Source organism: Heterodontus francisci, chromosome 20 (assembly GCF_036365525.1).
Source record: "Heterodontus francisci isolate sHetFra1 chromosome 20, sHetFra1.hap1, whole genome shotgun sequence".
NCBI classification, from domain to species: domain Eukaryota; kingdom Metazoa; phylum Chordata; class Chondrichthyes; order Heterodontiformes; family Heterodontidae; genus Heterodontus; species Heterodontus francisci.
The window spans coordinates 37,596,269-37,613,237 of NC_090390.1; the positions used below are offsets into that span (position 1 = coordinate 37,596,269).

The following is a 16,969-nucleotide window of genomic DNA, read 5'->3' on the forward strand; positions in this document are numbered from 1 at the left end:
TTGAAAATTCTACGCTTCACTGTCCAAGCTAGGATATGAAGAGCAGCCACCTGGGCAAGGTATTGGAGGACTGCTGAGACCTAGTAGTCCAGCACAAGCTACCACCTTCTGGAAAGGAGGGCTAAGAGGAGAAAATGAGGACGGAGAAAAACATGATTCATCCTGGGAGTCATTATGCTGTTATTAGTACAAAGCAACAACTATCTCTTCAAGGTGCCCTGGTGGGCTAAGGATCTCAGTGCTGCACCAGCAACAAAGGTGTTAAGGTACTAAATATTTATTCCAGTGAAGCACTTCTGCCTGACTGGTAATGAAATATGACAAACAACATCCAGTTATATAAAAGCAAAATACTGCAGATGCTGGAAATCTGAAGCTATACAATTTTATGTTGGGGAGCCAATTGAATTATGCAACTAAAAAAGTTTAGAAATAAACTCAGAGACACATTGAACTTGATAAACCTTTTGTTCCAGAGTAGGTTTACTTGCAAAAACTAAAGTCAGTGTGCAGATTTCATCACTTCAACAAATATATTTCACTAGTACAAAGTGCAACATTTCAGCAAACGGCACTGACCCAGTTTCCAGCAAGTCTCACAAACATCTGTGACTGCTGCACAGCCAAGAGCTGTCAACATTGGTGCCAGTTATTTGTGGAATATAGAGGGTTGTGCAAGGAAAAGGAGATTATATAAGGAAAATTGTTATGAAAGCAACTTTTAAATCGTCCCAAACATTTGGAGAGCATCTGCGTTCTGTCCAGAAGCAGGCACCTCCCTATTGTTTTGTCAGTGGCTGCCAGATGTGAATTACAGAAATTTGTGCCCCTTCAGCACTACCTGGAGAAGCATACATAACCTTACTCAGCAATCCAACATCACTTTGAGAATCACTCATGGAGTTCAATGAATGTGAAAAAATCAGCAGTGTGCTGTGCGTGGAGGTTCTGGATAGAAGATCAATCATGCAGTTATGTAACTGTTGAGAATAGAGTTGGCTGTCAATGATTTACATTCCAAAGCTTTTCTCTGTTTGGGTGGGGGAGGGCAGGGTAGATTACGAAAGATAGATGACAGGATAGGAGGGGGTGATTGGTCTATATATAGGTGTAGTGCGCCAACTAACTGTTCGGAAGAGTTGCTCACAGCGTTTTATTCACAACTGTATTCATGGTAAATCCCCATTTTGATTGAGATCTGAATCCGGGAGAATTGTGATTTGTAACACACGCTGTTGACGGTAAGCACAACATGAGTTTGGTATTTAAGAGGTTAGTGTCAGCAGCTGAAACCTAACTGCATGTAAAATCCAGGAGGGTTTGTCTTCTTGCATTAATGTGTGTCTGCTTTACTATAGAGGATCTAAAGGACGATGGTACAGTGCAAAATCTTGGGGCTCCTGGTTGCCCTGCTTTCCATTTCCAGTTGCTTCGCCAAGTCCGACTGTGTTGTGAGCAATTTCCAAGTGAAAGAAAACTTCAACAAGACCCGGGTAAGTTGGTGCCTCTGGTGTTTGTCGTAGAGGAGAAGGAAATGGTCATCTCTCCTTGACCGTCCGCCCTTTCTCTTGCAGTATGCGGGGAAATGGCACGCTTTCGCCAAGAAGGATCCAGTGGGCATTTTTCTGGAGAGTAACATCCACGCCGAGTTCAAGATTGAAAACGAGACGATGACCGCCAAAGCGACAGGACGGGTCACCTTACTGCCGTAAGCACTTGTCCCAAAGCAACCTCCTCTATCCCCCATCCCCCCACCCCCCTCTCTGCTCTAACCACCACCTCTGTACCTTGTCTCCTAGTGAGTGGATCGTGTGCGCTGAAATGATGGGAACCTTCAACAACACCGAAGACCCCGCCAAGTTCAAACTGAAATACTGGGGAGCAGCCGAGCACCTCCAGAAAGGCAGTGAGTAGCCTGTCTGCAGAGGGGATGAAGGTCCAGCTTTTTTTTTCAAAATAAGTATCAAACCAGGCTTCCCGCATTGTCCCTGCGATATCATACCCGCGCCCACAGGCGGCATTTAAAGTTTAAATCCATGTTCTCATTCATTTTTGTAACTGGTTGCTGATATTAAAATATCTCGACTTTTTAAGTAGCACAAGGAACAGCTCTTTCCAAACATTTCATCCCTGCAAAATTCAAACAAGACAAATCGGTAAATAGGAATTAGGAGTACGAAGATAAGAACATAGGAGCAGGAGTAGGCCATTCAGCCCATCAAGCCTGCTGCGCCATTCAATATGATCATGGCTGATCATCCACTTCAATGCCTTTTTCCCACACTATCCCCAAATCCCTTTATGTCATTGGTATTTAGAAATCTGTCAATCTCTACTTGAAACAGACTCACTGACTGAGCTTCCACAGCCCTCTGAGGTAGAGAATTCCAAAGATTCACAACCCTTTGAATAAAGAAATTTCTCCTCATCTCAGTCCTAAGTGGCTTCCCCCTTATTTTGAAATTGTGACTCCTGGTTCTAGACTCCCCAACCAGGGGAAACATCTTACCTGCATCTACCCTGTCTATCCCTTTAAGTATTTTGTAGGTTTCAATTAGATCACTTCTCGTTCTTTGAAACTCAAGAGAATACAGTCCCAGTTTCCCCAATCTCCCTTCATAGGACAGTCCCGCCATCCCAGGAACAAGTCGTTGTACTCCCTCTATGGCAATAATATACTTCCTAAGGTAAAGGGACCAAAGCTGCAAGCAGTACTCCATGTGCGGTCTAACCAAGGTGCTATACAATTGAAGCAAGACGTTGCTACTACTGTACTCAAATCCTCTTACGATAAAGGCTAACATACCATTAGCCTTCTTAATTGCTTGCTGCACCTGCATGTTAGCTTTCAGTGACTTATTGACGAGGACACCCAGGTCCCTTTTGTACATCTACACTTTCTAATCTCTTACCATTTAAGAAATACTCTGCACATCTATTCCTCCTACCAAAGTGGATAATCTCACATTTTTCCACATTATATTCCATCCACCACATTCTTGCCCATTCACTAAGTCTGTCCAAATCCCCTTAAAACCGCTTTGCATCTTCCTCACAACACTCATTCCCACCTAGTTTTGTGTCATTCACGACTTTGGAAATATTGGTAAATAGGGCAGAGTTGTTTTAGCTTGGTGGGTTTGTGTCAGAATGAGTGGGTTTGGAGGGTCAGATTGACTGGGTTTTGGGGGGTCAGATCGGTTGGATTTGGGGGGATCGGTTTGGCTGGATTTGGAGGGTTGGATTGGCTGGGTTTGAGATCAGATTGACTGGGCTTTGGGGTCAGATCGGCTGGGTTTGGGGATCAGATTGACTGGGTTTGGGGGTGGGATTGACTGGGTTTGGGGGGTGGGATTGACTGGGTTTAGGGGGTGAGATTGATGGATTTGGGGGGATCAGATTGGCTGGGTTTGGGGGGTCAGATTGGCTGGGTTTGGGGGGGGTAAGATTGTCTGGGTTTGGGGGGGTCAGATTGGCTGGGTTTGGGGGGGGGGTCCAATTGGGTGGGTTTGGGTGGGGTCAGATTGGCTGGGTTTGGGGGGGGTCTGATTGGCTGGGTTTGGGGGGTCAGATTGGCTGGGTTTGGGGGGGTTCCAATTGGGTGGGTTTGGGGGGTCAGATTGGCTGGATTTGGGGGGATCAGATTGGCTAGGTGTGGAGGGGGTCAGATTGGCTGGATTTGGGGGGGGTCAGATTGGCTGGGTTTGGGGGGGTCAGATTGGCTGAGTTTGGTGGGGGTCCGATTGGGTGGGTTTGGGGGGTCAGATTGGCTGGGTTTGGGGGGTCAGATTGGCTGGGTTTGGGGGGGTTCCAATTGGCTGGGTTTGGGGGGATCAGATTGGGTGGTTTTGGAGGGGTCAGATTGGGTGGGTTTCGAGGGGTCAGATTATCTGGGTTTGGGCGGGATGGTTTGGTGGATTTGGGGGGTCAGATTGGCTGGGTTTGGGTGGGACGGATTGACTGGCTTTGGGGAGGTCAGATTGGCTGGGTTTGGGCGGGATGGATTGACTGGGTTTGGGCAGGTCAGATCGGGTGGGTTTGGGGGGGGTCAGGCGGGTGGGTTTGGGGGTTCAGATTGTCTGAGTTTGGGGGGGTCAGATCGGTTGGGTTTTGGGGATCGGAATGGCTGGGTTTGGAGAGTTGGATTGGCTGGGTTTGGGGGAGTTGGGTTGGCTGGGTTTGGGTGTCATATTGACTGGGTTCGGGGGCCAGATTGACTGGGTTTGGGGGTCAGTTCTGCTGGGTTTGGGGGTGGGATTGACCGGGTTTGGGGGTCAGATCGGCTGGGTTTGGGGTCAGATTGACTGGGTTTAGGGGTCAGATCGGCTGGGTTTGGGGTCAGATTGACTGGGTTTAGGGGTCAGATCGGTTGGGTTTGGGGTCAGACTGACGGTTTGGGTTCAGATTGACTGGGTTTAGGGGTCAGATCGGCTGGGTTTGGGGGTCAGATTGACTGGGTTTGGGGGTCCGATTGACTGGGTTTGGGGGTGGGATTGACTGGATTTGGGGGGTGAGATTGACAGGGTTAGGGGGTGGGATTGACTGGGTTTGGGGGTCAGATTGACGGTTTGGAGGTGGGATTGACTGGGTTTGGAGGTGGAATTGACTGTTTGGGGGTCAGATTGACTGGGTTTGGGGGTGGGATTAACTGGATTTGGGGGGTCAGATTGACTGGGTTTGGGGGTCAGATTGACTGGGTTTATGGGTCAGATTGACTGGATTTGGGGGTGAGATTGACTGGGTTTGGGGGTGGGATTGACTGGATTTGGGGGTGAGATTGACTGGGTTTGGGGGTGGGATTGACTGGGTTTGTGGGTGGGATTGACTGGATTTGGGGGTCAGATTGACTGGGTTTGAGGGTCAGATTGACTGGGTTTATGGGTCAGATTGACTGGGTTTGGGGGTGGGATTGACTGGTTTTGGGGGTCAGATTGACTGGGTTTGTGGGTGGTATTGACTGGGTTTGGGGGTCAGATTGACTGGGTTTGGGGGTTGGGATTGACTCGGTTTCGGGGTCAGGTTGACTGGGTTTATGGGGGTGGGATTGACTGGGTTTGGGGGTGGGATTGACTGGGTTTATGGTTCAGATTGACTGGGTTGGGGGGTCAGATTGACTGGGTTTGGGGAGTGGGATTGACTGGGTTGGGGGGGTCAGATTGGCTGGGTTTGGGGTCAGATTGACTGGGTTTGGGGGTCAGATTGACTGGGTTTGGGGAGTGGGATTGGCTGGGTTTAGGAGTCAGATTGGCTGGGTTTGGGGGTCAGATTGACTGGTTTTGGGGGTCAGATTGACTGGGATGGGGGGTCAGACTGCCTGTGTTTGGGGGTCAGATTGACTGGGTTTGGGGGTCAGATTGGCTGGGTTAGGGGGGTCAGATTGGCTGGTTTTGGGGTCAGATTGACTGGGTTAGGGGGGTCAGACTGGCTGTGTTTGGGGGTCAGATTGACTGGGTTTGGGGGTCAGAGTGGCTGGGTTAGGGGGGTCAGATTGGCTGGGTTTATGAGGGGATTGAATTGACTGGATTTAGGGGTGGGATTGACTTGATTTGGGGGGTGAGATTGATGGATTTGGGGGGATTGGATTGACTGGATTTGGTGTGGTCAGATTGGGTGGATTTGAGGGGGTCAGATTGGCTGGGTTTGAGGAGTCAGATTGGGTGGATTTGGTGGGGGGGGGGGCCAGATTGGCTGGGTTTGGGGGGGAGGTTGGATTGACTAGGTTTGGGGGTGGCAGGAGTTGGATTGGCTGGGTTTGGGGGGTCAGGTTGGTTGGTTTGTGAGGGGGTCGGATTGACTGGGTTTGCGGAGTCGGATTGACTGAGTTTGGGGGGTGGGATTGACTGGGTTTGGGGGGTGAGATTGGCTGGGATTGTGGGGAAGTCAGATTGACTGGGTTTGGGGAGTCAGATTGACTGGGTTTGGGGGGTGGAATTGGCTGGGTTTGGCGGTGGAATTGGCTGGGTTTGGGGGAGAGTCAGATTGACTGGGTTTGGGGGGTGAGATTCGCTGGGTTTAGGGGGTGGAATTTGGCTGGGTTTGGGGGGTGAGATTGGCTGGGATTGTGGGGAAGTCAGATTGACTGGGTTTGGGGAGTCAGATTGACTGGGTTTGGGGGGTGGAATTGGCTGGGTTTGGGGGAGAGTCAGATTGACTGGGTTTGGGGGGTGAGATTCGCTGGGTTTAGGGGGTGGAATTTGGCTGGGTTTGGGGGGTGAGATTGGCTGGGATTGTGGGGAAGTCAGATTGACTGGGTTTGGGGAGTCAGATTGACTGGGTTTGGGGGGTGGAATTGGCTGGGTTTGGGGGGTGGAATTGGCTGCGTTTGGGGGAGAGTCAGATTGACTGGGTTTGGGGTGTGAGATTCGCTGGGTTTAGGGGGTGGAATTTGGCTGGGTTTGGGGGGTGAGATTCGTTGGGTTTAGGGGGTGGAATTTGGCTGGATTTGGGGGAGAATCAGATTGACTGGGTTTGGGGGGTGGGATTGCCTGGGTTTGGGGACTGCAGTCTGGACATACCAAATTTAGACAGTTAGATGTACAAATTATAAATCATTATCTATATAAATGTCTAGTACACATTCATCACATCTCTGTGTCACACTTTGTTGCACATGCACCTGATTGTCTGAAATGTTTCATTCATGGAACAGCAACACATTGCAACTGCTTATTTCTAAATTGAAGCCTCAGAACTAGGAATAAAGTATCTAATATAATAAAGGCATTAAAAATGACCTATGCAGCTGCCTTTTCCCTGTTTGAAATTTTGCCAACAGTGTTTTTCATCAGAGATTTACCTTTCTATGAGAAGCATGCGAAGCTTAAGTTTAGGGTTTCCCAAAGCTGCCACTCTATCAGCTGAATGAAGGTGCTGAATTAGGCAGCACACTGCATCTTCGAAAATGTACCACCGTCACTATGTCTAAACTCCCTGTGGACAAATCTGCCAGAGTGTAGTATCACACTAAGCAGTCAACCTGTGTACTAAAATTTCCAGAATATAGCTTAAAGTTCGCTCCATTCTGAATCTAATGAACACCATCATATTCTGGAACAGTGCAGCTGCATAACACGCCAGGGTTTTAAAAATATAATTGACAGCAAAACTGGATGCTCATAGAACATATCGAAACGTGTTGTTTGGGAGCTCTGTCCCTCCACTTTGTCCATCAATGGAAAATGGCTGATAAACAAAGCCAGCAAACCATCATTAAGGATGTAAAGGTAACAATATTTTTCGCTATAAAAAATCAAAACAATGGAAAGCATGAATTTAATTTGTGGTAACTTTGATCTGAAAATAATGTAATTGACATTTAAAACAGCCCATGTGTTTACTTATGTTCCATAGTAAGGTCCCTCCCACTCTCGCAATCACTCTCTGGTTTTTACTCCCAATGTGTATTTGCAGGGTTAGGTATCTTGGCCCCTGCAGTCTGTCCAAACTGATCATTCACATTCCACTTTGCCCTTATTCCTTACCCCATTCAACTGGGTGGGGTAGGGGGAACATTATACAACCACATGGCCCACAAGAGCTGTCCATCTTCCCCATCCGCCGAGCTATCTGTTCCATCCTGAGCTGTCCCTCACTCCCATGTTACGTGCACATTTATTTAATTAGTAACCATGATATCTGAGGGGGTTAGCTTTGTTTATTTATGCATGAAGAAACCAGCACTTGTATAGTACCTAGCAACCCAAATATATTTAACTGTTTCTGAGCATATCGCTGACAAACGTTTTTCCAACTCCCTTCAACAACCACACCCCCATCCCACTGCTATCACTTGTGCCCACTGCCACTACAGCACCTGCCCAACAGCCCCACCCCCCACCCCCATCCCCTACTACAGCATCCAGCCCTCCTCACACCATGGGAGATCCACTACTATTATAAAATAATATATTGTGTATTATATGTTAATGCTGCTGCCATCATAAAACAGTGTGTCCTCTCATTGGGGAGAATTTTCAACTTCACTGTCTGGGTAGGAACCTGGGGGAGCAGATTGCCCACCCAATGTAGAATCTGCCCAAATTTCATGGCGAGGTTAAAAATTACCTGCAATATGACCGATATCACAGGAGATCCATGAGAAGCTTGCAAAGATTTTCGGGGGCAATATTGGTGATAAACTGGACAATTATTACATATTTTCTGTGTGCTTCTGTTTAATGCTGTGCATGGTGATGATATGAGTTACAATGATGTTGCAATGTTTGAATCCCACCAAACCTGTTCACTTTTCTATATTCATTGCTGCACAGTGCATACATAGCACTTGTTGTAAAAGGGCCTTCACACCAGCTTAATTCGTAGGAAGTATTTGAACTTAAAACTAAAGGAATGAATCCACAAATGGCACTTATGTAGATCAGAGGATTCACTGTGTTTCTCCCTGGTCTATTTACCTTTCCTTTTTGTTACAATTCTATTGCAGTATATTCCTGCATATGTGGACCACTCTAGTTGGCTTGCGTTTAAAATATTTATGTTTGCTAAAAGGAACAGAGTCTCTTTTGCTCTATTGTGCAACAGACTTAGGAACATCACCACATTTCTCCTTTACTAAAATCACTTACAAGCATATATTGATTACAATGCCCAAGGACACCATGCCCAAACTGTAAGGCCACCTCCAAAATATGAGATACTGTCCCAGTGGTATAACTTTTTTCTAGCTGCCAGGGTAAGCCACTTAAACCTGGTCAAATAATTTCCACAGTCACATTCATTTACAATACTGAATCTAGATCTTACACTTTCAAGTAAGACAAGTTTGTTTATCCAGTTATTCATTTAACTGCTAACAGAATCTCTGTTTTCATTACCATACAATAAACTAAAATTATGTGCATTTTCCCTGTTTTCTTTCCATTGTTACTTTACCATTTTGTTTCTCCCTTCTATTTTACTCTTTTTATCAGAACAAAATAAAAACAATACTTGGGTCGGGTAATGACGAAATGGGGAGTAATAGACAGATGCTTAGTAATATTGGATTTTCATCTGAACCAGATAAGCTATATCCCAGAGTGTTGAAGGAGGTGGCTATAAAGACAATAGATGCACTGGTGGTTATCTTTCAAAATTCTATAGCTTCTGGAAGGGTTCCTGCAGACTTGAAAGTTGCAAATGTAACCCCACTATTTAAGAAGGGAGTGAGAGAGAAAATGGGGAACTATAGACCTCTTTGTTTGACATCAGTAGTAGGGAAAATGTTGGAATCTTTTACAAAGTATGTGATAACTGGACATTTGGAAAATACTGATATTGTTGGGCAGAGTCAACATGGATTTATGAAATGGAAATCATGTTTGACAAACCTGTTGGAGCTTTTTGAGGATGTTACTTGTAGCATAAATAAAGGAGAACCAGTAGATGAGGCGTAATTGGATTTTCAGAGGCTTTTGCTAAGATCCCACACAGGAGGTTAGTAAACAAAATTAGAGTGAATCAGGTTGGGGATAATATACTGGTATGGTTTGAGAACTGGTTAACAGACAGAAAACAGAGAGCAGGAATAAATGGGTCATTCTCAGGATGGCAGGCTGGGGTATCACAAGGATCAGTGCTTGGGCCACAGCTGTTTACAATCTGTATAAAAGACTTGGATATGGGCACCAATTGTAATATTTCCAAATTTGCAGATGACACAAAACTAGGAGGGAATGTAAGTTGTGAGGAGGATGCAAGGAGGCTTCAAGGGGATTTGAACAGGCTAATTAATTGGGCAAGATCATGGCAGGTGGAATATAGTGTGAACAAGTTTGAAATGATCCACTTTGGTAGTAAAAACAGCAAGACAGAGTATTTCTTAAATGGTGAGAGGTTGGGAAGTGTTGATGTCCAAAGAAACCTGGGTGTCTTTGTTCATGAGTCACTAAAAGCTAGCACGCAGGTGCAGCAAGCAATTAAGAAGGCAAATGGTATGTTGACCTTCATTGCAAGGGGGTTTGAGTACCGGTGTAAAGATATATTGCTTCAATTGTATAAAGCATTGGTGAAACTGCACCTGGAATATTGTATACAGTTTTGGTCTCCTTATCTAAGGATGGATATACTTGCCATAGTGGGAGTGCAACGGAAATTCATCAGACTAACCCCTGGGATGGTGCGATTGTTTTATGAAGAGAGATTGCAGAAACTGGGCCTGTATTCTCTAGAGTTTAAAAGAATGAGAGGTGATAGGGTGGATTTGGATAGGATGTTTCCTCTGTCTGGTGCGTCTAGAACAAGGGGACACAGTCTCAGAATAAGGGGTAGGCCATTTAAGACTGAGATTAGGAGGAATTGCTTTACTCAGATGGTGGTGAAACTGTGGAAGACAGAAATCTATAGATTTCTGAATACTAATGACATCAATGGATATGGGGATAGTGGGGAAAAATGGCATAGAGGTAGATGATCAGCCATGATCTGTTTGAATGGCACAGCAGGCTCAATGCACCGAATGGCCGACTCCTGCTCCTATTTCCTATGATCCTATTTCTTGACAAACCAAGTTCTGCTCTGCAGCAAGCGGGAGGGGTCCTTGTATGTGTGCTGCAGTAGTAGCCCACATCAGAGGACTGAGGATCCTGCTCCCCTGCTACTAGCAGCACTGACCAAGGTAACTGGTCTGGCTTTGTGAAATAGAATCAGACAGGCAGTGTGTTACCAGTAACAGCAACTTGTATTCATATAGCATCTTTTAACAAAGTAAAATGTCCCAAGGTGCTTCACAGGGGTGTTATCAAAAAAAATTGGAAACTGAGACACATGAGGAAATATTAGGACAGATGACCAAAGCTTAGTCAAATAGGTTTTAAGGAGCATCTTGAGGAGAGAGAGAGGTGGAGAGATTTAATGCAGGAATTGTAGGGCGTAGGCAGTTGAAGGCATGGCTGCCAATAGTGGATTAAAACCGGGGGTGCGCAAGAGGCCAGGATTGGAGTAGCACAGAGATCTCAGAGCATTGCAGGGCTGGGGGAGGTTACAGAGATAGGAAGGGGCGAAGCCATGGGGAGATTTCAAAACGAGGGCGAGAAGTTTAAAATTGAGGTATTGCCAGACCACGAGCTAACGTATGTCAGTGAGCACAGGGTTGAAGGGTGAACGGCACTTGGCTGGGAGAGTGTTGGAATAATTACTATTGTAAGTCTAGCAACCTAAATTACATTGCTATTCATTAGGGTGAAAAATACTTTGCAACATGTTTCTTTCTTTCAGATGATGATCACTGGATTATTGACACAGATTACGATACCTATGCCATCACGTATACATGTCGAAAGCTGAATGATAACGGAACGTGTGCAGACAGCTATTCATTTGTATTCTCGCGGGATCCTAAAGGACTGACCCCTGAAGCACAGCGCATAGTCCGAAAACAGCAGGAGCATCTCTGCCTGGCATACAAATACAGACGTGTTGCTCAAACAGGTAAATGCAATAGAGTCATATAATCAATTTGAAATAGAGGTTGTGCTTAGTCCCACATCCCTGTAGTTCTAAAGGGGATGCAGGAGCAGAGGGAACTAGGTGTATATGTGCATTACTCATTGAAGGTGGCAGGACAGATTGACAGAGCGGTTAATAAAGCATTCAGTCCCCTGGGCTTTATTAATAGGGACATAGAGTACAAGAGCAAGGAAGTTATGTTGAACTTGTATAAAACACTAGTTCGGCCTCAGCTGGAGTATTGCGTCCAGTTCTGGGCACCGCACTTTAGGAAAGATGTGAGGGCATTGGAGAGAATACAGAAAAGAATCATGAGAATGGTTCCAGGGATGAGGAATTTCAGTTATGAAGATAGATTGGAGAAGTTAGGACTGTTGTCTTTGGAGAAGAGAAGGCTGAGAGGGGATTTGATAGAGGTATTCAAAATCATGAGGGGTCTGGACAGAGTAGATAAAGAGAAACTGTTCCCACTCATGAAAGGATCGAGAACAAAAGGGCACAGATTTAAAGTATTTCGTAAAAACGCAAAAGTGACATGAGAAAAATCTTTTTCACGCAGCGAGTGGTTAAGGTCTGGAATGCACTGCCTGAGAATTTGGTGAAGGCAGGTTCAATTGAAGCATTCAAAAGGGAATTAGACTATTGTATGAAAAGGAAGAATGTTTAAGGTTATAGGGAGGAGGCGGGGGAATGGAACTGAGGGAATTGCTCTTTCAGAGAGCGAGTGCAGACACGATGGGCCGAATGGCCTCCTTCTGCACTAATGATTCTGTGATTCTGCTTTTTGTCCATACGCTGTAAGTTCCTCATCCTCAAGTATCTAACCAAGTCCTTATTAAAATTATTTATGAAATTGGCCTCCACCAACGTTCCAGATCTCAACAGCTGTCTGAGTGAAAAAAATTCTCCTCATCTCTCCTCCAGATCTTTTTTCAATGATTTTGAATCTGTGACTGCTAATTATTGATCCACTTGCCAAAGGGAATAGTTTTTTTCCCTGTTTACTCTATCAAAACCTCTCACCATCTTGAAAACCCCAATAGGTCACCTCTTAATCTTCTCTGTTATAAGGAGAACAGTTCTAACTTTTCCAACCTCTCAGAATAACTATAGTCCCGCATCCCTGGTGACATCCTGGTAGATCTGTTCTGTATCCTTTCTGATGTCTTTTCATCTTTCCTGAAGTGTGATGCCCAGAAATGTCCACAATACTCCATCTGAGGCCTAAAAAATAATTTCCTGTAAATTTCTAGCATGATCTCTTTGCTTTTATATTTTATTCTTCAATGTTTAAACCCAAGTGACCTATATTATTTTTTAATCACCTTATCAACTTGCACTGTGCCCTTTAAGAATTTGTGTACTTGGCCACCAAGGTTTCTGTGCTCATCCACACTTTTCAAATTCATTCCATTCACACTGTACTGTCTTCCTAGATTAGACCTCCTAAAGTGCATGACTTCACACTTCTGCAGACTGAACTCCTTCTGACATGCTTCTGTCCATTTCACCATCCTGACTGTCATCCTAAAGTCTACAACTATCCTCATCACTATCTACCACTTTGCAAAATTTCACATCAACTGCAAACTTTATAATGCTGCTCCCTACACCTGAGTCTAGATTGTTTATAACAATTAAAAAGAGTAATGGACTCAAAGCTGACCCTTGGGGAACACCACAGCAAATGACAAGCAACAGGAAGCTCGGAGTCGCGCTTACGGACTTTTTCCTCAACTGAGGATTCCTCCCAACGTGGCTGACAGGGCCCTCAACCGTGTCCAAACTATTTCACGCACTTCTGCTCTCCCCGCATCATCCCCCTCCCAGAACCATGATAGGATTCCCCTTGTCCTCACCTTATACCCCACCAGCCTCCGTATTCAACAGATCATCCTCTGCCATTTCCGCCACTTCCAGCGTGATGCCACCACCTATCACATCTACCCTCCCCTCCCCTTTCAGCATTCCGAAGGGACCATTCTGGTCCACTCCTCAATCACCCCCAACATCTCCCCACTTTCCTACGGCATCTTTCCAAGCAAGCGCAGGAGATGCAACACCTGCTTTTTTACCTCCTCCCTTCTCACCGTCCAGGGCCCCAATTGCTCCTTCCAAGTGAAACAGGGATTTACTTGTACTTCTTTCAATTTAGTATACTGTACTCGCTCACAATGTGGTCTTTTCTACATTGCAGAAACTGAACGCAAACTGGGTGACTGCATTGCAGAACACTTCCGTTCAGTCAGCAAGCGTGACCCTGAGCTTCTTGTCACTTATCATTTCAATTCTCCACCTTGCTCCCACTCTGACCTTTCTGTCCTTGGCCTGCTACAGTGTTTCAATGAAGCTCAACACAAGCTTGAGGAACAATACCTCATCTTTAGACTGAGCACTATATAGCTCTCCAGGCTCAACATTGAGTTGCCCATTTTATTTTCCCAAGTTCTATTCTCAACCCCTCAAAATCAGCTTTTCTCTAATCTATTAATCTGGTTTTCATCATATTTATGTCTTCTTTATTATCACCTTAAAGCATATTATATTATGGTCACTAATGCCGAGATGTTAGTCATAGACTCATAGAATCATACAGTTGTACAGCACAGAAACAAGCCCTTTGGCCCATCGTGTCCGTGCCAGCCATCAAGCACCTATCTATTCTAATCCCATTTTCCAGCACTTGGACTGTAGCCTTGTATGCTATGGCGTTTCAAGTGCTCATCTAAGTACTTCTTAACTGTTGTGAGAGTTCCTGCCTCTACCACCCCTTCTGGCAGTGTGTTCCAGCTTCCAACCACCCTCCAGGTGAACAAATTTTTCCTCAAATCCCCTCTAAACCTCCTGCCTCTTACTTTAAATCTATGCCCCCTGGTTATTGTGTTATTAAGTTTCTTCCTATCTACCCTATCTATGTCCCTCATAATTTTGGATACCTCAATCAGGTCTCCCCTCAGCCTTCTCTGCTGGAAGGAAAATAGCCCTAGCCTATGCAGTCTCACTTCATAGCTGAAATGCTCCACCCCAGGCTACATCCTGCTGAATCTCCTCTGCATCCTCTCCAGTGCAATCACATTATTCCTATAGTGTGGCGACCAGAACTAAACACAGTACTCTAGGTGTGGCCTAACTAGTGTTTTATACGGCTCCATCATAACCTCCCTGCTCTTATATTCTATGCCTCAACTAATAAAAACAAGTATCCCATATGCCTTCCTAACCACCTTATCTACCTATGCTGCTGCCTTCAGTGATCTATGGACAAGTATACCAAGGTCCCTCGGACCCTCTGTAGTTCCTAGGGTCCAACCACCCATTGATTTATTTTTAATTCATTCATGGCATGTGGGCATCACTGGCTAGGCCAGCATTTATTGCCCATCCCTAATTGTCCTTGAGAAGGTGGTGGTGAGCTGCCTTCTTGAACCGCTGCAGTCCATGTGAGGTAGATACATCCACAGTGCTGTTAGGAAAGGAGCTCCATGATTTTGACCCAGTGACAGTGAAGAAATGGCGATATAGTTCCAAGTCAGGATGGTATGTGACTTGGAGGGGAACTTGCAGGTTGTGGTATTCCCATGCATTTGCTGCCCTTGTCCTTCTAGTTGGTAGGTCGCGGGTTTGGAAGGTGCTGTCTAAGGAGCCTTGGAGCGTTGCTGCAGTGCATCTTGTAGATGGTACACACTGCTACCACACTGTGTCAGTGGTGGAGGGAGTGAATGTTTGTGGATGGGGTGCCAATCAAGCAGGCTACTTTGTCCTGGATGGTGTCAAGCTTCTTAAGTGTTGTTGGAGCTGCACCCATCCAGGCAAGTGGAGAGTATTCCATCATACTCCTGACTTGTGCCTTGTAGATGGTGGACAGGCTTTGGGGAGTCAGGAGGTGAGTTACTCATAGCAGGATTCCTAGCCTCTGACCTGCTGTTGTAGCCACGATATATATATATGTGGCTACTCTAGTTCAGTTTTTGGTCAATAGTAGCCCCTAGGATGTTGATAGTGGGGGATTCAGCGATTGTAATGCCGTCGAATGTCAAGGGGAGATGGTTAGATTCTCTCTTGTTGGAGATGATCATTGCCTGCCACATGTGTGGCACAAATGTTACTTGCCACTTATCATCCCAAGCCTGGATATTGTCCAGGTCTTGTTGCATTTCTACACGGACTGCTTCAGTATCTGAGGAGTCACAAATAGTGCTGAACATTATGCAATCATCAACGAATATCCCCACTTCTAACCTTATGATTGAATGAAGGTCATTGATGAAGTGGCTGAAGATGGTTGGGCCTAGGACACTGCCGTGAGGAACTCCTGCAGTGATGTCCTGGGACTGAGATGATTGACCTCCAACAACCACAACCTGTGATGCTGGGGACTTCAGGAGGAGGCCGAGATGGATCATCAACTCGGCACTTCTGGCTGAAGATTGTTGCAAATGCTTCAGCCTTATCTTTTGCACTGATGTGCTGGGCTCCCCCATCATTGAGGATGGGAATATTTGTGGAGCCACTTCCTCCAGTTAGTTGTTTAATTGTCCACCACCATTCACGGCTGGATGTGGCAGGACTGCAGAGCTTAGATCTGATCCATTGGTTATGGGATCGCTTAGCTCTGTCTATCGCATGCTGCTTACACAGTTTGGCACGCAGATGGTCCTGTGTTGTAGCTTCACCAGGTTGACACCTCATTTTGAGGTATGCCTGGTGCTGCTCCTGGCATGCCCTCCTGCACTCTTCATTGAACCAGTGTTGGTCTCCTGGCTTGATGGTAATGGTAGAGCGGGGGACATGCCAGGCCATGAGGTTACAGATTGTGGATGAGTACAATTCTGCTGCTGCTGATGGCCCACAGTGCTTCATGGATGCCCAGTTTTGCATTGCTCGATCTGTTGAAATCTATCCCATTTAGCACGGTGGTAGTGCCACACAACACGGCGGCACAGTGGCGCAGTGGTTAGCACCGCAGCCTCACAGCTCCAGTGACCCGGGTTCAATTCTGGGTACTGCCTGTGTGGAGTTTGCAAGTTCTCCCTGTGTCTGCGTGGGTTTCCTCCGGGTGCTCCGGTTTCCTCCCACATGCCAAAGACTTGCAGGTTGATAGGTAAATTAGCCATTATAAATTGCCCCTAGTATAGGTAGGTGGTAGGGAAATATAGGGACAGGTGGGGATGTGGTAGGAATATGGAATTAGTGTAGGATTAGTATAAATGGGTGGTTGATGGTCGGCACAGACTCGGTGGGCCGAAGGGCCTGTTTCAGTGCTGTATCTCTAAATAAAAATAAATAAATAAAAAATAAATAACACGATGGAGGGTATCCCCAATGCGAAGGCGGGACTTCGTCTCCACAAGGACTGTGCGGTAGTCATTCCTACCAATACTGTCGTGGAGAGATGCATCTGTGGCAGGCAGATTGGTGAGGACAAGGTCAGGTATGTTTTTCCCTCTTGTTGGTTCCCTCACCACCTGCCGCATACCCAGTCTAGCAGATATGTCCTTTAGGACTCGGCCAGCACGGTCAGTAG

The 16,969-nt window shown here is 45.9% G+C and overlaps 1 protein-coding gene across 2 annotated transcripts in view; it reads left to right on the forward strand.

Moving 5' to 3' along the window:
• Nucleotides 1–1,096: 1,096 nt before the first annotated feature.
• The window catches only part of rbp4 (retinol binding protein 4, plasma), a 30,976-nt gene continuing 15,103 nt past the window's right edge, over nucleotides 1,097–16,969 (forward strand). The window contains exons 1-5 of one of the 2 annotated variants that reach the window (XM_068052617.1): nucleotides 1,097–1,272; nucleotides 1,359–1,493; nucleotides 1,575–1,708; nucleotides 1,800–1,906; nucleotides 11,215–11,427. In XM_068052617.1, coding sequence (XP_067908718.1) covers nucleotides 1,374–1,493; nucleotides 1,575–1,708; nucleotides 1,800–1,906; nucleotides 11,215–11,427 — 574 coding nt within the window. In that variant the 5' untranslated portion in view covers nucleotides 1,097–1,272; nucleotides 1,359–1,373. The remainder of the gene's footprint in view (nucleotides 1,273–1,358; nucleotides 1,494–1,574; nucleotides 1,709–1,799; nucleotides 1,907–11,214; nucleotides 11,428–16,969) is intronic. The other variant, XM_068052616.1, reaches the window with a different exon arrangement.